At 40.2% G+C, this 22,196-nt stretch overlaps 2 protein-coding genes across 2 annotated transcripts; one reads left to right on the top strand and one right to left on the bottom strand.

The window, feature by feature from the left end:
• Positions 1-9,918: 9,918 nt before the first annotated feature.
• Positions 9,919-10,797, top strand: LOC109424273 (small ribosomal subunit protein bS1m). Its single transcript, XM_019699364.3, has 3 exons — positions 9,919-10,286; positions 10,358-10,479; positions 10,545-10,797. Exons 1-3 carry the CDS (start codon positions 9,999-10,001, stop codon positions 10,723-10,725), a joined length of 591 nt encoding a protein of 196 aa, XP_019554909.3. The 5' UTR covers positions 9,919-9,998; the 3' UTR covers positions 10,726-10,797.
• A 437-nt stretch (positions 10,798-11,234) lies between these two features.
• LOC109428708 (enoyl-CoA delta isomerase 2) lies at positions 11,235-20,427 on the bottom strand. Its single transcript, XM_029879415.2, has 2 exons — positions 19,716-20,427; positions 11,235-11,669 (listed from the first exon to the last, which is right to left on the bottom strand). Exons 1-2 carry the CDS (start codon positions 20,112-20,114, stop codon positions 11,280-11,282), a joined length of 789 nt encoding a protein of 262 aa, XP_029735275.2. The 5' UTR covers positions 20,115-20,427; the 3' UTR covers positions 11,235-11,279.
• Positions 20,428-22,196: the final 1,769 nt, after the last annotated feature.

The raw sequence follows: 22,196 nt of genomic DNA, 5'->3' as shown, positions 1-22,196 counted from the left end.
CTCGTTGTTTTCGTTGGTTTGCTGCTCATCATTGAGCCCTTTAGAAACAAAGAAAGATCAAAGTTTATTAATCGATCATCGGTCAAAATTTAATCGAAAAGGAACATGATCGATTTCCCTATAGGGTAACCAATATAATTTGGACCCCCATATATTTTGGACCCCCTGGGTCGTATTTTCATAATTTTCACAGATGTATTGAAATGAAAACTCCATTAGATTTTATGTGCGCAAAGCAGATAAAAGCGAATCGCTGGCTCAAATCCTCGTTTTATGTGCGGCATTTAGATTTTAAAGTGTTGGCATTGAATTTGATTGAGTTGCACATATTTTTCATATGCACAGCTATGAATTCTAAAAATGATACATCTACAACCTATGTTAACTAAATATAAATTATGAGTGTAACGATTAATATCTCAAAACGTTCAAAACATTTTATTAACGGAAAAATGGTGGAGCAAGAAAAAAGACTGTTGTTGCTGGCCGAGTTTAAATACTGTCGATATTTCAAGTCTCTCGGTCGAATTCCTGCAGTTTTTTTCAGGTAACGTATTTTAATCATTTTCTTTTACGTAATAATAATCAAAATACGCCAACAGATCGAGATCGAGATTATACACGGTGACCAAAGACGAACTTCCCAATGATTTGAAAAAATCGACATAAACCTACAAGTAGGTGAAATCTACCAGCGGATTTTTACTTGGAGATAAGAGCCCGTAAGTATTAATTTCTTTTTAATTGATAAAATAGCATTTGATTTAAAAAAAAAGTTTTCTTTCAGGGTTTCCGGGGAGAAAGCTTCGGCTTGAAGAAGCCCAACGTACCAGAAAAGGTGCTTCCGCCTGAGAAGAAAAACTTGCTCCGGAGTTGTGCACGCCAATGGCGCCAATCTTGGAAACACTAGATGCGAAAGTTTGATAAATAACACCAGAGGCGAGTCTCCACCGTATCCAAGACCGTATCAGAAATAATGTCCTCGTTCTTCCACCCACATCGATAAGCTTTTTCAGCTATAATAATAAGCTCTATCACCGAAACATCGCTTTTGGCCAGATCCATGCAATCACCCTCGTAATCACAATAGTTTCTAAGTAACGGTTCCAAATACAATTTTTCGTCATTAAATAATTAGACTTAATAATTTTATTTCTAGAAAATCACATGTATTATTTATTTGTGATGACATATAAAATGCAATAGATTGACCCTGGTTGACCTTTAAAATGAAAAAGTACACACCTTTTTTATTTATGTGCATTGCATGTAGAAACTAAGATGGGATAGAAATCTGGTTCTATGTGCAAGGCCAGTGAAATTTATGTGCAAAGCTTGATTGCAAAAATCTATGTGCGCGGCATATACAAACTAGATGCGAATTATTTTTAGTGTAATGAAGAGATGACGACAATTTTTAGAATCATTCGTTAAATTAGATTGTTCTGCACGAGCAGCAATCATTTGCTCACTGGAAATATCATTATTTGCCTTTAAATTATTTTTATTAATCTCGTCATCCGTGCGAGTGTCGCGGTATGTTTACGAAAAGAGAAAATGGTACCGGGGAAACTTGCAGATGTAAACAAAAACTTTTATCATTCTAGCGCATTAAATTTGCAAAGTTCGTCTAATCAACCTTTGTCAATCAAGTAATTAGGATGTGGTCGAACATATCCAAGTGGCAGATTCTTCGAAAATAGTTTCAAGTTGGTTTAAACACCGGGGGTCCAAAATATATACTTTAGGGGGTCCAAAATAAATTGGGGTGTCCAAAATAGTAAAAACTGATGCTTCAAAAATCAGTTATTTTCATCAAATTTTCGGCCAGAAATGACCTTGTGGGTATTTTTAACGGACAGTGGCGGCTTTTACGGTCATACCAACATCATTATTATGTGTAACACCCTCTGAATCTGTTTGATTTTAGCTTAAATTCAAACTAATGTCCTCTAGGGGTCCAAAATTCGACCATTACTCTGCGAATTATACGACACAGGTCGAATTAAAAAGTGATCAAATGTCACAGCGATGTACACTGTAAATGCAAGACAGTTTGATATTGCGCTTATACTCGCACCCGCAGCAACTCCTCTTGCAGCCGTAAATTCCGGAAGTTCTGAGTTGGTGCTATTCAACATCCAAACCGCCAGGAGACCAACCGGAATGAACTGAGGATGGCAACAATCGTAGAAAGAACCTTTTCATTCGCGCCACCGCAATATTTGATGAAATTATGTTTCATAACAAATCCGGTAATCAAAACAAAAACAAAAATAGAGTTGCCAATTTTCAGTGAGCATGGTGGTGTTTTTTTTTTTTCCTTCTAAACCATAGGGGGATAATCTGCTCATGCGAGGTATGCACTTCAAACGGAATCGCTCTAGTAATTTTCGTTCAGTGCATTATTTTTCCGTGACCGGAATGGTCAAGAAATTTAACACAGCAAGCCCCATTTGATTTGACATTTCGTTTCAGCTCCGTACTAGGATCCGGAATAAAGCGACGCTTTATTATTTCTTGAGCGATTCCTTGCCTGAATTTTCCACGCATCGAGATAGGCCAAGAAATTTCTTGCGATCTCTTCTTCTTCTTCTTCTTCTCTTCTGGTTTGTTTGGACCGGTGACAGTGACCATACGTCCAGCTGCTTCTTTTACGTCGATTTGACAGCCCACCCCTATGACTGCGGTTGCAGTGTTTCGGTCTCAGTAGGCGGGATAGCCGATTAGCTCATCAGGCCTATCAGCTGTTGCCTTGGTGCGGTTTGTTTTGATCGGAAAGTATTCGTTTACAGTTTGGAACTAATTTCGACTCATTTTATATTTTTAATTGAGTTTTCCTCAGAAAACTTACAACATCTCGAAGGATATTCACATCCTTCGCTTCGAATAGCTGTTTAGAGTTTTGGTATTTGCCATCATAGTCATATTGTTTTCTTATTTGCGAGTATCGTTTGCAGTGAAGTACAAGATGTTCCGCGGTCTCCATCTCGTTGCAGAAATCGCAGATCGGACTGTCTTTCAGCTTCATTTTATGCAGCCAGTATTTGCTGTAGTCGTGCCCGGTGATCAGTCTGTTCAGAGTTCTTATTTCGACGTTGTTCAAAGGCAAGTTGTAGTACCAAGGCTTCTCTTTAAATTCGGGTTGAATTTCTGCAAACTTTCGTCCTTTTTCGTTGGCGTAATCCTTATACCAGTTGTTCACCTTTTCCTGTTTGATTTTCATCAATCGTAGATATGCGTCCTTCAGTAAAACTGGATGTTCGAAGAGTTCTCCATGCTGTGCTCCGTGTTTGGCCAACTCATCAGCCAGATCGTTACCTTTGATGTCGATGTGACTTGGAATCCATTGGATATCGACGTTCCATTCCTGGCAAGTCCGGATGATTTCATCTGCTATTTCGCTTCTTTCCGAGTGTCGCTGGCTGTGGTCCAACAGCATGCAGGACGACAGCGAATCCGTGAAAATTACTGCATCCCTCGCCTGGTGCGCTCTGACCTCGTCTGTTGCTACTTTTATTGCTAACAGTTCGGCCGTCATGATCGATGTTTGATGCTCCAATCTCAGCGAAATCCTACGGTTGCTGAACTCCAAGAAGATTCCTATTCCACAAGTTCCATCCAAGTTTGATGCATCTGTGTAAATTTTACACCTGGTCTTGTATTTCCCATTGAGAAGTCCTAACACCATTTGTTTCATCACCCTCGGGTTCGTATTTTGCTTTTTGAACACGGCTCCTACGCTCATATTGATGGTGACCTCTGCTGATGCTGGATCGACCACCACCGTCCGGACAGGGCTGATAGTGTTGAAGATGTTGCGATGTTCCAAGTACTGCTTTTCCTGGTAAGTCAGCTTCTCACTGTCTCCTTCGTAGTCTTCAATCTCTTGCAACTGCTCATAGATCGGATTTCTGTATGCAACGTTTTTTGCAAGTTCCTTGCACGCTATATACTCGCTACGTATGTCCCACGGCTCCTGACTTGCTACTGCCAGCAGCGAGTTCAGTGGTGTAGTTTTACTGCATCCAGTGACTTTTCGCAAGCACGCATTTAAGGCGGTTTGTATTGTCTTCCTGTTCGTCGTTGATGTATTGTTGACTGTTGATGACCCGTACTCCACACAGCTTCTCACCAGGGCGTTGTACAGCAAGATCATCGTCTGTGGGTGACCCCCGCTACGAATGCTAGATATCACTTTCAGCATCTTCAATCGTTCCTGTATTTTCTCCTTCATAATCCGTATGTGGCCTCCAAACCCCAAAAATCTATCTATGTACAGTCCCAGGTACCTGTGACTGTTAACCTTTTCTATCACAGTATTGTCGACTTTTATGTTTAGCGGCTGAGTTCCTCCATGGAACAGGATAATCTTCGTTTTATTTGGATTGATTTCTAGGTTCAGGTCCTTCGCTTTACTAGTAAAGTTGGTCAAGTGGATTTGCATTTTTTGGTTTAATGCTTCGATGGATTTCGCCCTAACTATTAGAGCGAAATCATCCGCAAACTGAACCAAGATTGTGTCCTCATCGTATATTGTGTGTAGTTTTGTCGTGTACACGTTAAAAAGAGAGGGCGACATCACATCGCCCTGTGGAAGTCCGTTGCTTACTATCCTCGTCAACGTTTTTTCTCCTACCTTCATTGCGATTTTCCTGTTTTTCAAAAAGGACGTAACCCATATTACAACTTCTGACGGAAATAGTAGTTCTTGCATGGTCTCCTCCAAGGTGTCCGTTTTTACGGCATTGTAGGCGTTTGTTAAATCGATGAAAGTCACCGCCGTGATAAACCCGGCTCGTTTATTCTGTTTAATGGCATTTACCACGTAGTTGAGACAAGTCGAAGTTGAAACGTTTCTTCTGAACCCAAAAGACAGTTCGGGTAAAATACATCTTTCTTGTAGATGGTTCTGGATCTTCTCCAACACGGCTGTGTTTGTGATTTTGGTAATTGTTGGGATCAAGGCTATTGGCCTTTTTCCCTGTACGGTGCTCTGATCACGACCCGGCTTGGGAATCGCTACGATTTTGATTTCCTTCAGGTGGTATGTTAAAGTACCTGATACGAACATACGGTTTATATGTTCTATTATGACGTCTCTAACCTCTGGTTTTATTTGCTTGAGCATTCCGTACGTGATCATATCTCCGGAAGGTGCTGACTTCGAATTTTTTGATGCCAGAATCTTGTTCCACTTGTCTGCATCCATCAAATTGTAGCGGCAGACAGGTCCGTAGGATATTGGTACATCGATATCTACATCGTTTTGTCCAACGTGCACGTCCAAAAACTCCTCTCCTAGGCGTTCATCCTCCTGTATCGGATTGTTGACTCTTCTTTTGTTTCTTTTTCCTGATATCCTTGCAATTTTGCTCCACAGGATCTTCGAGCTTGTTTGCGGGTCCACGCTTTCAGCAAGCTCTTCAATCTGCTTCTTGATACCCTCGTTCTTCAGTCTGGTGAATGTTGCAGAACACTTCTTAACCTCTATAGCATTTTCAATAGTACTGCAATTACGAAACCGTTTCACAGCTTCCATTTTTTCCTTCCATGCCACTTCCACTCTATCGCTCCACCAAGCTTTGGGCGTGTGCCTGCTTACTTTCTTGTTGCTGTCTACACACTGCTTCACCTTGTTTTTGAAGTCATCCAAGCTTTGAATATCATCTGCATTCCAGCTTGCAACCTCTTTGGCTATCCTCTGATGGTTTACGAAGATTGGTCTAGGGTCTTTATCAGACGTGATCAAACTGGCTTCGATCAACAGGTGTTCGCTTCTCCCAACGGATTTCGGAATGGTTTTCCAATCAGTTTGCGAATACAGCCCTGCCGAACATATGGTCAGGTCGATTGCTGTTGCTTGTTTCGTGGTGTCTATAGGGATGAACGTTTTCGATCCGTCGTTCATCACAATGAGATTTGATGCATTGATGGCGTCCATCAGAATTGTCCCCTTCCTGTCGCAATAGTTGTTGCCCCACGAATAGTGGTGGCAATTAAAGTCACCAGCTATGATGATCCTGTTGAATCTTTCCAGTTGAGCGATGATCGAATTCAGTTCCGCCTCAAAAACGTTAGATGGAACCGATGGTGCAACATACACTCCGACGATGACGACATCTAGTCTCAGCACTTTGACGGCTACTATTTGAATCTGGTCCGACTGCACCGTGACGCTTATCTGCTGGTAGTTGTATTTCATCTGGACGTACACGCCAACTCCTCCATAACCATCTGGTCGTGCTGCTAGTATCTGATGATAACCGCTGATCCTATACGCTCGGCTTGCCTCCTCTCCTGGACGAGTCCAAGTCTCCGAGAACACTCCGACGTCGTAGTTTACATCATTCAATACTCGCAATAATTCATCTTTGTTTTTTTGCAAACTCTGAACATAAGCTTGTACTAATCGCATTTATTTTTATTTATGACTATCTACATTTTGCTATTCTTAACTAAATGTTAAATGTTTGTTTAAACTTACATTGCTACTCTAGCTCCAAACTAAAAGGGTTAACCTTACCTTCTCCGATCATGTTCGTAACAAACCTTGAGAAATCCTCCTGGTTTGATGCACCCGCCACGCTCGTTGATGGGGTGGGTTGTAGGTCATTCATTCCGTCATTCCTCTCTTGTTGCTGCTTCGCTGCTTGCCGTAGCTGGTTCTTCCACTTTTCCGCCTCCGTGACCTTGTACTTGTTGAACAAGGCAACTCCATTCGTTTCGCATTCTCCATCGGTTTTCTTCTTTTTCTCCTGCATTACCACTACTTGATCCGCAATGTTGACCGACGTTTCTGTCACTCCCGTGCGTTTCCGTGGTCTGGGTGGTGGCGCGAACCGCGCCTTGTACTTTCCTGCTGTCATTGATGCGAAGGATTCGGCTGGGGTGGGCTCCTGTGCTCTGTCAACCAATGCTTCGTAATAATTTCGGGTTTGTATGGGAAACTGCTCCACAGCTTCAATCGCCGTTAGGCTTGTTCGTGCCATAATCGCCTGTACATTGTTTTGTCTGGTTCTTTCCGGGCAGTTGAAATCCGTTGTTTTGTGCGCCGTTCGACAGTACACACACCGCTGTGGTTGCCTGCACTCGTTGTATTCCTCTTGTCTGTCATGTGTCCTTGAGCAGTTCTCGCATCTGCGTTTGCTTTTGCAATTCGCTGTCAGATGATTGTACCGAAGACAATTCTGACACAAGACGGTTTTCCTGTAGAACGCTCTAACGCCAACCGAACAGCAGAAAATTCTGACATGCTCGGGTAGTTTGGCTGCTCTGAACGTAACGCTCAATCGCATCGTTGGTTCCTTTTTTCCGTTAACGTGTCGGTTCATACGGTAGACTGCCATTACTGGGTACTCACATTCCAGCTCGTCCATGATTTCCTCAGCAGAAATATCCAATGGAACACCGGCAATAACACCAGTGACAGAGACCAAATGTCGTGGTATGTATGCTCGGTAGTTTTTGTCCTTGAGATGTTCATCCGTTGTCAGCCTGTTTGCGATTTGGTAATTGTTGAAGTATACCATCAACTTATTACGTCCAACCTGCTTCATTTCGGTTACGTGGGTTTTGTACAATGGCATCTTTCGCAGTGTACATGCCAGCGACAACTTGTTGATTTTCACTCTTCCATCCTGTGTGTCGATTAACTCAACCATGACACGAAACGGACCCTGATCTCCGTGCTCGTATTGGTAGTTGCCCGCATAATCACAAACTGTAAATGCAACGTTTCGCATACTGTAGATGACCATTAGTAATTATCATTTAACCATATATCAAACTATTGGAGATAACAGTAAGCTGACCATTCCAGGTACAGATTTGCCAGTTTGACAAATGGTAATCCGCCAATTTACAGTATGTGGAATAGGCGGTTAAGATTGGTTACCATAAAAAATCGCTCGTTTTCTCGAACAAATTTTTCGCAATACAGTAAAGGATATGGTCAATATATTATCCAGTTTTCGAGACGATTCGCTGTATAGCAAATGGTTAGAGAACAATTTAACCATAAATATCGAAGAAAAACTTCAATGTATGTATTACGAGTGATTTATAGTTCTTCATAGTAGAATAACTGTGTATCGTACTGTTATCATATGATTGCGTACTGTTTTTTGGATATGAGTACCGCGAGAGAGAAATAAGTAACAAATTAGATATTAAGCAAAGAATCAATCACTTTTATTCAAGAAATCGCGTAGACATCACATACATAGATGCTTCTCCAAATCCTGCGTTGTTTGTTTTCCGCTTCACCTCTTGCCGCTAGCTTGGAAGAAGTTTGATTGGGAATCGAATCGACGAAAGTCCATCCACATTCGATTGTCCCAGTCCCAGCGTTGAACGCATAAACAGTAAGCAGCATTCCTTCAGGACTTGCCTGCAGAGGATATATAGGTAGATTATGGTCAGTTCACCTTCAACACCAGCATTTTACTCACCCTGATTGAACGATGCACCCCATGCCTCATTCCGAACTGTCCAGATCTCGGTCCGGATGATGGGGTCACCGGATCAATGCCGTGTAATGTGACCAACTGTAGGCCGCCGATGAACGCCTCTGGGTGGAAACTGTTTCTTAATACGAAGAGAAAAAAAATGCACAGTCGGTATTAGCTGGGTGGACACAATGTTTCCGTTAGATTAAACACTCACCTGTAACAGCTACTTCGGATCCAGTGCACTGATATTTGGCCAACCAAAAATGCTCTAAAACAAAATTTCAATTTCGATTTGCTGCTTCCAAATTTTTTTTTGTTTTGTTTTAAAAGCCACCAGTCGATTTTCATTGGTTCACGAATACCGATGCGTGCCACTGTTTCTCATATTGTAAAATACCAGTAGCATATAGTAAAACGCATGTATGTAAGTGTGTTGCACAGAATAAGCACGAACAGTTTGACATACATTACTTGCGAACTACGGTCTCCATATCATTCAACAATATCTGGGCAGTATAATATAATGTTACTACTTGGTATGGATTGCATGGACCGTGATTTATAGTTGATTGCGTTCAATCTCATATTCTTCAACAAGAAATCAACTGTTTGCCATACGGTAACAGCTACAGATACAAGAAATTTACTGTTTGGAGTTTAAGACAAACTGTAAATCTCTATGCGGGTGACCTTCTTCTGACCGTTGTTTGCTCCCGTGTGCGTGTTCATTGTCGCGTCTGTTCGGACGCCATTTGCATTTTCGCCTTGAGTATCCATAGCTGTGTAGTGTGCCGTTGCAATTTCGTTTTCTTTTTGTTCCGCAGTCGCCATTTTTATTTTCTTCCTAGCACTACTCTGCTCGACACTTTGCACGCCATTTTGTTTTCTTCTGACGACCTCCTTTCCACAACTTTCCACAAAATTAGCGTCCTGTCGCACTTTTTATGTAACTTTTCACTAGTCTAATATTACACTTTTATTTCAATTAAACTTAGCTCAAAGAAATTTAACGAATTTCGATATTAAAACGCTTTGTAATATTGATCACACTCCGAAATTATTTGGAAGCTCTCTCCACTAAAAACGCGTGTGGTAACTCCGACGCCTCGTGTTAGAATCTCTTGCGATCTCCGTACTACCCATCAACAGACACCCTAACAGAAGGTTTGGGTAGTGTAGGTCTGACAGGCCGTCTTCTACAACAGTAGTAAAATCCAGGACTACTCTCTCCTCGTACCCACTAAACCATTCCTATGGTCGCCAAACCCTACGTCTCTCCGGAACCACCAAGAAGGTATTGCTTCAGAGAGGGGCTAGTGCAAAATTTTAAAACTCGCCATACAAAATAAAACAGCATTGCGAACGGTTGGGCCTTTCGCTCGTAAAATATTTCTTGGCCCTTCAGAAACAGTAACATGCACTAAACGCACCTTCGCAACTAAAAAAAAAAAAACAAAAATCATAAACGTCAAAATATTGATTACAAAACAGCTTGCGGCTGCCTCACGCGTTTTACGGCAAAGTTTTTCTCAATTTTCCCGGAAAATGTCGCATTTATTGAAAGTTTTTCCACTTAAGCAACCGATTATAAGCTCGTTCAAAATCCAGCGGATATGTTGTAGCGCGGTCCGGTTTTGTAGTGGCTCGAAAGGCGAAACATTCAGCGATATCCCCGCGGAAAATCAAGCGGTGGAGGAAAAACAGAGTGAAGATCGGAAGCTCGGTGGATTCGCCAAGGCATTCGAGAAGCATGCCACACCACTGGCAGACAAGGGCAAAGATGAGCCATCGAAGACGTTCGTTTCGCTGATGAGAAATTCCAAATTTGTGGATGTAAGTTTTTAAATGAGAGTAATAAACTTAGTATCTATGTCAAATTATTTATTGTAATATTAATTTTACAGCTAGGAGATCCGGAAAACAAAGTAGTGACCGGAAAAATCTTCCACGTCGTAGAGGATGATTTATATATCGACTTCGGCTGGAAGTTCCACTGCGTTTGTACTAGACCAGTGAAAAATGCCGAGTAAGTAAAGCGAAGCATGTTCAGATAAAGCTACAAATTTAATCCACTTTTTTTTTATTCCAAAGGGACTACGTCCGTGGGGCCCGGGTTCGATTACGGGTTCGTGATCTTGAGCTGTCGACGAGATTCCTCGGATCGGACAAAGACCTCACCTTACTGGAGGCAGACTGTCAAATGTTAGGGATAATTTCCTCCCCCGCTAGACCACAGCAACAGGGACAACGGACAGCGGAAGGTTCTTCCTAACTGTGAGTACCACCAAAAGGATTTTCGATTTGTAATATATGCAGAATTATTGTTGAAATAGTTAAAGTAAAAGTTGTGGTCATATATGTAAGGGTGGAAGCGAAAGAAAGCATCATATAGGTACATTATCTGTTATTGGCCCTTCATATATTCTTCTCTTTGGTGCTATGTCCCAACTGCGACAGAGTCTGCTTCTCAGCCTAATGTTAAGTGTTTTATGAGCACTTTTGTTGTTGAGATTTTTTTTGCTAATTGGCCATTTTGCATTCGTATATCGTGACTGTTCCTAATTCTAGGAATACTATTCCGAAATTTGATGATTAGCTACAAACGACTTTATCACCGATTTTGCAATATATTTTTAATTTTTTACAAATTTTGCGGTATTTCTTGACTTTCTCGCAGCTCCCCGGTCGCAAATTTCGTTACTCTTATAAAATTGCAAATTTTCATTTTTCCTGTCGATTCCTAATATAGCAGGAGTTCGGATAATGCGCTTTCTATAACCATAGGTTTCACTCAATTTTGTATTCTATTCATTTCATAACTTCATACTACATTTTGCTTTTCCTGGTCATAAAATTCATCACAGCCTGCATGGCTTCCTCGGTGAGCCACCGTTTGGCCAAAGTGTCCACTTCGTTGCGGTTTGCTTTTTCAAGTTCGTCGACTTCGAACCGCTTCATCAGTTGCTTGGTTGCCATGATGGATCCTATCGGAAGCTCTCCGTACAGGAGGATTCGCGGCCATAGTTTCGTTTCGAAGTCCTCTCGTTTGAACAGCTCGGCGACCACGTTAAACTGCAGTGCTTCCTGTGCGCTCATCCGGTGATTAAGAAGTAACATCTCCGATGCCTTGCTACGCCCCATCAGCTTGGGGAATGTGTACGAAGAACATCCTTCCGCGCACAGTCCTAGGGCCGAGAATGGAGTGTAGAAGTAAGCCTGTTGGAAGAGAAGCATTTCATGTATCAAGTACAGTAAGGACCCGATTTGTCAGCCCCTGGTATCATTTTGGGTTGATAAAATCGGGTATCTGACAAAATCGGGACATATTTTAAAATCATTTTTTATTCATGAAAAAATGTTCCAAGCACGTCAGAGACGGAGATAGGTGTGGAGGGTCTGCTTTGGGTTCGTTCAAATATTACGTAACGCCAATGAGGGGAAGGGGGGGGGGGGGGTCCAGCGCTGTGTTACGCTTCATGCAAAACTTCAAAGTTTCTCTTACAAAAATAATTACGCGGGGAAGGGATAGCGGATAGGCTCTAAAATTGCCAAATTTTGCGTTACGTAATATTTAAACGATCCTTTTGTGGTAAAAAATCGGAAAAAAGGTATTTAATAAAGTTAACATGCAGTACTTTTTACAGCAGAACTATTAAATCTTTTATTTCTTTTTTTTTCTTGTCATTACATCCCTACTGGAATACAGCCTTCTCCTAGCTTATAGCAATTGTGGTCAACAGAAGACAGTTGACACTGGTTAGCGCAGCTTACCAGAGAAAATGAACCAACATCTGAATCTGATAAACAAGTATAGACACTCATACTGCTCGAATTGGCTAAATTTCTGCTGCTTTTCCAGAGCCTAATCTCTAAGAAGAAATCTTTGAAGAAATGTTTGGGGGAATTTCTGGGGAAATTACCCGAGGAATAACGGAACGTAATCCCCAAAACATTCCCGAAGGAATCCCGTAAGTAGTTTCTGCAGAAATTCTTACAGGAGCTCCGGATAAATCCCCTAAGTAATGTTTGAAAGAATCCTTACTGCAATCTCCGTTGAAACTCCCTAAAGGCATCCTTGGAGGAAATTCTGGAGCATTTCCTGAAAAATCATTGAAAGAATCCCTGCAATCTTTGAAAAAATTTCCTTGAGAAATCCATGAAGGAATTCCTGGAAAAAGTACTGGGGAAACATCTAAAGCAGTTTAACCCTCGAGCAGTCGCGTCTTTGACTACCTGCAGCGACACCGCGCTCACGCTGTGTACCACATGCGTGCATTTTTCATGGTGCGTGTACTCAGTACACGACGCGACCGCTCCCGGGTTAAGGAGCAATCACAGCAGAAATGGGTTGATAAATTCTAGCATGAATTCCAGGAGAGTTTCCAACCAGATTTTCTAAAGGAATTTCAGAAGCAATGTCAAGAGATTTCGTATAGGAATACTAAGAGGTAAGAGGTGAAAACTCTAGAGGAAATTCTATATGAGTAATAATTGAAGGCATTAATAGAGGAACATTTTAAGAAATTCATTCATCAGGTTGGCTTCAGAAGCACGTTCTCCACCTTTTGTGAAATTTGTGCCTTCCGTAGATTTATTCATGGACTAATGCACGAAGTAATTTATAAGGAATTATTGCACAAAAAACATCACAAAAATTTTCTGAATACATCACTAGAGGAGCTCTTTTAGAAATTACTGGATCAAGTCCTACTAGAATACCAGCAATTTTTTTTGGAGAAATCTCAGCAGGAGTTCCTGAAGGAATCCCTGGGGGTATCATGGGAAGAATGCGTGAACAATTCTTAGGAAAATATCTGTAAGAATTCTTATAGAAATTTCCAGAAAAAAAATCTTGGATGAACTCCAGCAGAAGTTCCTGGAATATCACAGCAGATATGTATGGAGAAATCCCAGTAGGATGTCTTGAACTTGGTCTTGAATGAATCGCTAGGAAAATCCTTGGATAAATCCACGTAGCAATTGTAGGAGAAATTATTGCAGAAATCCTTGGAGAAACCCCTGGATACATCGCTGTTAGAGATAATGTTGCATTTTTTTTGAAAAGGACGTTTTTGGAGAAATCCTAGCAGAAGCTCCTAAACGAATCGCAAGAAAAGATTCTGGAGAAATCACAGGACGAATGCTTGGAAAAATCTTAAAGATACACACAATGAATCGTAATAAAATCCCCGAAAAAAAAAAATCTTTAAAAACTTCTGGCGGAATTCTTGGAGAAACACCAGCAAATATACTTACAAGAAACGAAGCAAAAATTCTTGAGTAATTCCACCTCAATTCCTTAAAGGTTTCTAATGAATAAATCCCTGGAAGAATTCTGACAGCAATTTTTGAAGCAATCCAAGTAGGAAATCTCTAACACAAATCTCATGATAAATGTCTGGAGCAATCCTAACAAGAAAACCTGGAGGAATCCCAGAGATGCCGGTAAGAAAAAGTAAATTGGCTGACTGGTAATCACAAATAACAGGCAGCGTTAATTCTTTGTTCTGTTCCAGAGGCAATTAAGAAAAATAGTTTTTAAGCCCATATAGGATATAGCCGATGTGGTAAGCGCACCTGCAATCAGCAAAACAATGCGGAGGGTGGCGAGTTTGATTCCTGGTTAGCCCAAAACCGTTTCATAATCGACATTTCTTAACTACCTTGTGTATAACATATCGACAATGATTTTTCTTAAGGGCCTAACTGACTTTATCGATTTCTCTTCGTCGACTCTCTCTTTCGCTAATAACTTGATCAAAACAAACAAAATCATTATTCTTTTTGTTTCTAGAGCAAGATGTAGTCGTAGTCTTCGCATTTCAACCAAAAAATCTTTGGAAAACTTAATACACTTTTCGTAATAACACAAAGAGAGGATCGATGAAGAGAAATCGAAAATGTCAGTTAGGCCCTAATGAAGAATCAGTGTCGATATCTTCATGACTATCACACGATTATATGCAAAATAGACATTGGCTGTGGGGGATCTCAGTTGAAAAATGTGAAAGTTCTCACAAATACCAAACCGAGGAACATGCTATGTCCCAGTTGGAACGTTACGCCAAAGAGAGAGAGCTGGAATCTTTTAGCAATTTAAAACAATATTGGCTTAAAACATTGGCTAGGATTGGGTGCTAAAATGGCATAAATGTGTTACTAACATTAGCACAAATTCGTAGGTTGTTCAGTCCTAGATCGCTGTTATGAGGGATGCCTCCTTCCCGTCCGAACCAAAGCACAAAGATTTGGGACTTATCTCTGACTCTTAGACAAGACTGACATAATCCTGCAATGGTCGAGTACTGTCTTGGCCACGCCCTTGCGACTGCTGAGGCATGAGAAAGGATGGTTAGTTTTGGACACCTATGAAAAATGTAGACAGCTCTACGATCTCTCAGGCAGGGTTGACAAACGTCCTTCTCGTCACCACTGCGTGAAGATAACAATAAAACAATCTTCGTCCGAAAGAACAACGGTGACGATTAGCCTTTTCGTCGCCGACTGCGGGCGTCACGACGAAGCTCAATCATAAATAGTCACCCACCAACTTTTCCATCGTCCTCTTTGTTCCCTGGAAATAAGCGACGACGGGCCAAGCGAACGCCAACTGTGAATAGCTTTTATTGGCGTTTCGGCACTTACGGTAATGTGAAACCTCACTAGCTCAGTTGGTAAGAGTGCTGGATTGGCAATCTAGAGGTTCGTTGTTTGATTCCAAGTGCAATTATTTTTTTATTAAAATCTTTTTTTTGTGTGTTGCTGGTGGCAACATTGATTCCGTCGGCTAGATGCACTTGGACGAAGAGCGAAACAAAGCGAATGGAGATTTTGTTTTCGTCACGACGCAAGCCCTTCACGACGATTCGCTGGCTTGAATGAGTCATCCGATGTGGAACGAGCAACGATGACGATCTAGTTTTCGTTCTCGTCGTCGACTTTTTTGGTCGTACGGCGACGATTTTCAGCCCTGCTCTCAGGCCTAGGTATCACGGGAATTTGGGTGTTGTTAGTGGAAGGGTAAACTCCAAAGGATACGCTTGGTCAACGTTCAGGCACACCATTGTTAGACTTCGAATTAGTTGTCTGTCCGATTCATCCTGGTTTCCTCGTCATCTTGAGGTCTGTCCATAAACTACGTAGACTCTTAAAACGGGGGACGGGGGGTCTGGCCCAAGTCTACGCTCCACACAAATTTCAAAAATTTGTTGTGGCAAAAAGTCTACGAGGGGGAGGGTAGGTTCTGAGATAGCTACGGCTAAGTCTACGTAGTTTATGGACAGCGCCTTGATGGCATTTGGTTAAATTATTAGATTCTTGATTGATTGATTTATCTTTATTATAGGAACTTTCAGCCGTTGGCTAGGTAGCTACTAGATTCTTCGGTTGATAATCTGAAATATAAAATAATATTAACATCGTACGTCAAATAAGCTACATATTAGTGATATGCTCGCCACAATTACCTATTTTTACAATATTATTTATATCATACGATAAGTTTACCTGAATCCTGCTGAAATAAAATGTTAATTAGCAGTACATTGAAACAAAATAAACTACAAAACACAAAAAAGTGCATCAACTTTGATCTAGGAATATTTATAAATACGGTAAATATCAAGATCAAAATTTGATTTGGTAGATTTTACACCGCAGGGGCCCATATAGCCGAGGCGGTAAACGCACGGGTATTCCGCATGACCATGCTGAGGGTGACGGGTTCGATTCCCGGTCGGTCCAGGATCTTTTCGTAAAGGAAATTTCCTCGACTTCCTTGGGCATAGAGTATCTTCGTGCCTGTCACACGATATATACATGCAAAATGGTTGGCAGAGGAAGCATTGGCAGAGGAAGCTCTCAGTTAAAAACTGTGGAAGTGCTCATAGAACACTAAGCTGAGAAGCAGGCTTTGTCCCAGTGAGGACGTTACGCCAAGAAGAGGAGAGAAGAGGAGAGGATCTTACACCGCAACGTACCATTCTAAGGTGATCTACCCACGTTACGGGTTGGCATAAATGTGTTACTTTGCAAAAAAAAGTTTGGCCGTTTTCAAAAGTTACACGAGCTTTGTTCATTGCGTATTTTTTATGACGCCTAAAGATATCAATTGCATTAAATAATATTGATTATTAAATTGAAATGCTGAATGCAAAACACATTTATTTTTCTATTTCAAAAAAGGCTGACAAAATCGGGTAATTAGCTATCACTAGATTTTTTCATTGTTCATGCTGTAAAAAATGATCATCTATGCAAAGTAATATCGTAAAAAAATAAGTTGTCTGCGCACCTCAATGCCTCAAGGCGAAACTGGAAGCATTTCCTCATTTTTTGGTTTTTGTTTTTTTTTTTTTTTTTTTTTTTTAATAGGGGAAATTACCTATTCTCGGCCGTTTGGTCTCTTCGTCTTTGGGTTTTTTTTGAAACCTATTGAACTAAAAGTTGGTCTCAAATCCTTCCCAACTAAGCTGAATGATATGGCCAAGTTTCAGGCAATTTGGCTGACAAAAACTCCCCTTGACGAAGAGAACAAACCTGCCGATAATACCCATTGTCACCCTAAATAACAAAGCAATATTTTAAAAATCGGTTTTCGTACACATGTAGAGTATGGATCAAAGTATCTTCTGATTTTTTTTGCGTTGGAAAATGTTTTTCGTTTTTGCAGAAACCGTTTTTGACACAAAAACGGTTTCTGTAAAAATAAAAAAAAATCCACCACAAAAAAAAAAATCAGAAGATACTTTGATCCATACTCTACATGTGTACGAAAACCGATTTTGAAAATGTTGCTTCGTTATTGCGTTGCGTTGCGTTTCGTAGAAACGGAGTAATTCGTAGATTGCATACTGAAAGTTGGCATGTTACAATAGTCCTATTCTAATTAAATACTTATGGTCTATGGAATGCTTTTCGGGAGGGAATAGCTATCCAATTAGAGGTTGAAGTAAAAAGACATGAAAACTTTCATGGTCGACCACGCCCATCTTCTCCGTTACGAGGATAGGAAAGGATGTGATGATATGACATCCACTTTATGAAAGGCCAGCGACTTACCGGCGCCCCCATAGGTGTCAAGGAGTTTCATATTTTGAATGGGTTGGTTTGGGATTCACTATAAGGGTGCATCCATTAAGTACGTCACGCCAAAATTCGGATAATTGGACCCCCCCTCCCCCCTTCGTACGGGGTTTTCCTATACCTAATACATTGCTTGTCACACAACAAACCCCTTTACAAACCCCCCCCCCTCCCCCTAAGCCCGTGACGTACTTAATGGATGGCCCCTAAGCGAGTGATGCGACAAGATTCAGATTGTGTGAGTGTATTTAAGTTGCACAATTTAGAATGACCCACTCTCGTTTATATGGAAAAATGGTGGTTCCACAATATGTTATTTGATTTAACTTAACCATAATTCTCAGACACGAATGCCACGTAAGTGGTAAAGTGTCTTTAAAAAATATTATTAAAAGTTATTACCCATAATTCTGTGGAGACGAACCAGCCTCGGGCTGAAAGTCTCGATCTTGGTATCGATTAGTAAAGACTGAAAAACATGGTTTGAAAAATCGTTATTGCTTCACACCAATTCGTAACTAAGTACTGAAAAACTGTTGGGGGCAAAACGCACCTTCAGGTGGGGCAATACGATCTCCCACTTTGAATTCTAATGTAATACCAGGTGGTCCCATCTTACTATTTACGGCAGCAAATGGAAGGTGTACACTGCCTTTGATCGCATAACTGTCCCATATGAATAGGAAACCCAGCAAATATCGGCACCAACATTTCAAAAGGGCGTAACTGCATTTGGAAGTAATACCTCCTTTCAAAGCTGTAGGTCGTACTGCCTCCCTTACACTCAAACCACTCCTTGTCGGAAGGAGGAGAGTTTTTCCCATTTGGTACTTGTTGTGAAAAACATGGAAATCATAACACATGATCCACAGCTTTAAAAGAAGGTGATGATTCCAAAACCAGTTACGCCCTTTTGAAATGTTGGTGTCGATATGGGACTTATGCGATCATAGGCAGTGTAGGAGGAGGATGGTAGTTAATTGGTTGGTTCCATATAATCGGAGCGCAATCGCTTAAATTACGTGCCAAATGTGGAAAATCATCGTTTTTCACGCTTTTCATTATAATATTCTTGTCATTCTTGGACTTGTCCAGCTCAATTTTACGTCTAGTTTGCTTGAATCTGACAGATTTAGAGACATTGATTTTGTCCATACTTTTTGTTATCATGCTTGCTCATTCCTAACAAAAACTATAAAAATGATAAATAAAACAAATAGTGCTTACTAGCTTCGTTTTAGATAGGATGAAAATGAGAGCACTTTGTTTAAGATGGGTTCCGTTCCTCTATATGAATGGGTAAATGTACAGGGGGTGGCCAAAAGTTAGGGATAGGCAACTTTTTTTACTCTCTCTAAAAATATTCAACATGCTGTAACTTTTCATATAGCGTAATTCTCAAATTTTGACTGTTTGTCAACCTATTATATGTGCATCACTGGTACAAATTTGGGCTCGATTGGTTAATCTTCCGCGAAGCTAGAACCGTTCTCCTCGCAAAACACTATTTTTTAGATACCCAATTTTTGAACTGTCATATCTCCAAAACCAGTGAACCAAACCGAATGAAATTTTGAACGTTTATCAACAATATATTGATATACTTCATACGACTGTATAAAATGTTATATTTTCTCACGACGAATAAAATTATACCGGTTTGACATTTTCACCTATATAGAGAAAATTAAGTCAAATTCACAATACCATACAAAAATAACTAAATGTGTCCTTCCTTCAATCCAAATAGGCTCTAATATATCTAATTGGAGATATCTTGAAAACATCAGTAAAATTTCTTTGCATATCAATACTAAAATTTAATGACATTGATGTAAAAAAAATACATTTAATAACTTGTGAAGCACTAGTATAATGTTGATAAAAGTTCAAAATTTCATTCAATTCGGTTCACTGGTTTCTGAGGCAAAAAGCTGTCTGAAAAATAGTGTTTTATGAAAACGGTTCTAAATTGCAAAAGATTAACAAATCGAGACCAAATTCGAACCAATGACGCACATATAATAGCTTGACAAACAGTCAAAATTTGAGATTTTTTGATGCACTCTATGAAAAGTTACAGCATGTTGAACTTTTTTGTGATAGAAAAAAAAGTTGCCTATCCCAAACATTTTGGCCACCCGCTGTACATCAATATATTCTCTAATCCTCAATTACCGTATCAACCATATACAGCACGTCACAGAGTATCACCGTGGTGGCAGCGATTCCGATGGCCGGTCCATTTACCACCCCGATCAGCAGTTTACTAAAGCTATAGAACGCTTTCACCATGTTGAACAGTTTCCCATTGGATGTTTTCAGCCTTTCCTCAACCGACTGATTGCTAGTCAGTATTCCACTGATGTCGTTACCGGAACTATAGAAATCGCCGAACCCCATCAGGACAACCACCGAAACCGAGTCATCCCGATCGGCAGCATTCAGTTGATCGGTCAGATCGCCGTAAGCTTGCATATTAATGGCATTCTTTTTGCGGGGGTTGTTGATCGTAATCCGACGAACCGTTCCAAATTGTTCAATTATTAAATGCGCCGGTTGTTGCCCCGTCGTCATCTTCACCAACGTTTATCTTCTTATCGTTTGTTAATTTAAGTCTTTTGAATTGCTTTACGTGGAGCGATAAGATTCTGCTGGAACTTGCACTGCTAGAGCAAAGGTTGCTCTGCTCCAGTTTCGATTATGAACTTTACTCTCAACTTATAAATGCACTTCTATTTAGAATATTTATGTATAATATAAAATACTTTGGATTCCTTAAGCCTTAAGCCGTAACAACAATAACAGCATAAACTCAAGTATTTACTTGTGCTCCAATGTAATATATGTCTTGAACTGAACTCGTCTTCGTCGAATGAAAATAACACAAGTGGTTATAGGCATTTTCGTTAATCTGAACCAGTTTTGGATGTATTGAGATCTTTTTTTTTGCGTCTGTATGGCAATATAGTCACTGTTCATACCAACGAAGAAAGAAACTTTTTTGAGCTTTTTGCATCGATTCACCTATTTTATTCACCACTCATGGAAAATATTCACCATATATTGTTGGAATAAATGGACTTACTTGGAATTTGCACCTTTAGTAGGGAACTAGTAAAGCATAGAGGGATTTACAAAATGATCGGGACAGGCAAAATTTTCAAAAAAAAGTTCAACTAGCTGTAACTTTTCGAAAAGTGCATCAAGTATTATCAAATTTTCACTGTAAATTGATCAACTAGTTGTGTATCAGTGGTCAACATTTTAAAAAGATCGGGCTATTCTGCACGAAGTTTGAAACAGTCTAGAAAAAGGTATAATTATCCGATAGCTAACTTTGACGTGTTATACCTCCGGATTCAATGAACCGAATGTAATTAAATTTTGACCATTTATGACTTATATAATGAGCTATGAAAACTTAACATCATTTTACACTTTTCTTCACATACTTTCATTTTATCAATGTATTCAAAAAGAAGCTGCAAAGAGTGTTCTGAAGGTAAACAGATCTATGTATAAACTTCTTTGAGGGTGACGTAAGAAGGAATCTCAGTATTTTGAAAGCAATTAGTATCAACCAATTCACTTATTCCAAACGATGATGATTAGATGAGCAGACGATACAACTTTAAACATTCTTTTCACATTATTAATGCTGGGCGAAATCGGTGGACAAATGGTGGTTTGGAGCTACAACCAGTATCGGTCATATTTTATACTGATGATTCGAAATTGGACAACCCAAAAAACAGAACTAGCTGAACAACAGCTTGTTGAGCTGAAGTGTGTTTAAGAGCTGTTTGTTCCACTCCTGTACAGCAAAAATGTTTGTTGGGAATATTGTTGGAGCAGGTATGACTGGCCCAGGAATTAATGTAGGCAGGGATGGGAACACTCACTTGCGAAGAGTTACACTCACTTGCTGTTATCTCAGGTCAGAAGCGTGCAATCAAGAAACGATGTATGGACTACTTTTGCCTTTTGGTTTTGCCTAAAAGTTTGCCGAACAAAGTATGGGTTGCAAACTCATATCGAAGGCGTGAGGGAGCTGCGAAGGCAAGTCTCCACGAGGTGAATGTAAATTACACTCACCTCGTGGAGAGTCGCTTTCACAGCTCTGTCACGACTAAGGTATGGGTATGCCACCCCTTTTCTATTCGACAAACTTTTAGACAAAACCACAAGCCAAAAGTCGTCCATACATCGTTTCTTGATTACATGCTTCTGAGCTGAGAAAACAGCAAGTGAGTGTAACTTTTCGCAAGTGAGTGTTCCCATCCCTGAATGTAGGTATCAATTGCTTTGGATACGTGACCAACTGTTTTTCAGGGTGAAATTCAAGCAGTTTTAAAATCCCTGGGCTTGGATTATATCATTCAGGAAGCATTGATTCCAGGCATGTGGTCGATGTACTTCCCGAGTAAGAGCGGGTAACAAAATGATATCACTTTGATAATAAACTGTGTTATCGGTGTTATCTTTTTGTCGTTTTGGTTATCATCTTTTCAAATATGTAATAACTACATGACAACCAATTTAGTTATCGATATTTTTGCTATATTTTGATAACAAAATATACTAAATGATATCAAAATATGTTATCAGTTTCCAAGCGCACATTTGATTTTTTTTCCAGAAACTGATGGCTTGGTG

Source organism: Aedes albopictus, chromosome 2 (assembly GCF_035046485.1).
Source record: "Aedes albopictus strain Foshan chromosome 2, AalbF5, whole genome shotgun sequence".
NCBI classification, from domain to species: domain Eukaryota; kingdom Metazoa; phylum Arthropoda; class Insecta; order Diptera; family Culicidae; genus Aedes; species Aedes albopictus.
Note: the sequence above shows the minus strand (reverse complement) of the source record. Positions and strands in the feature narration are given on the sequence as shown.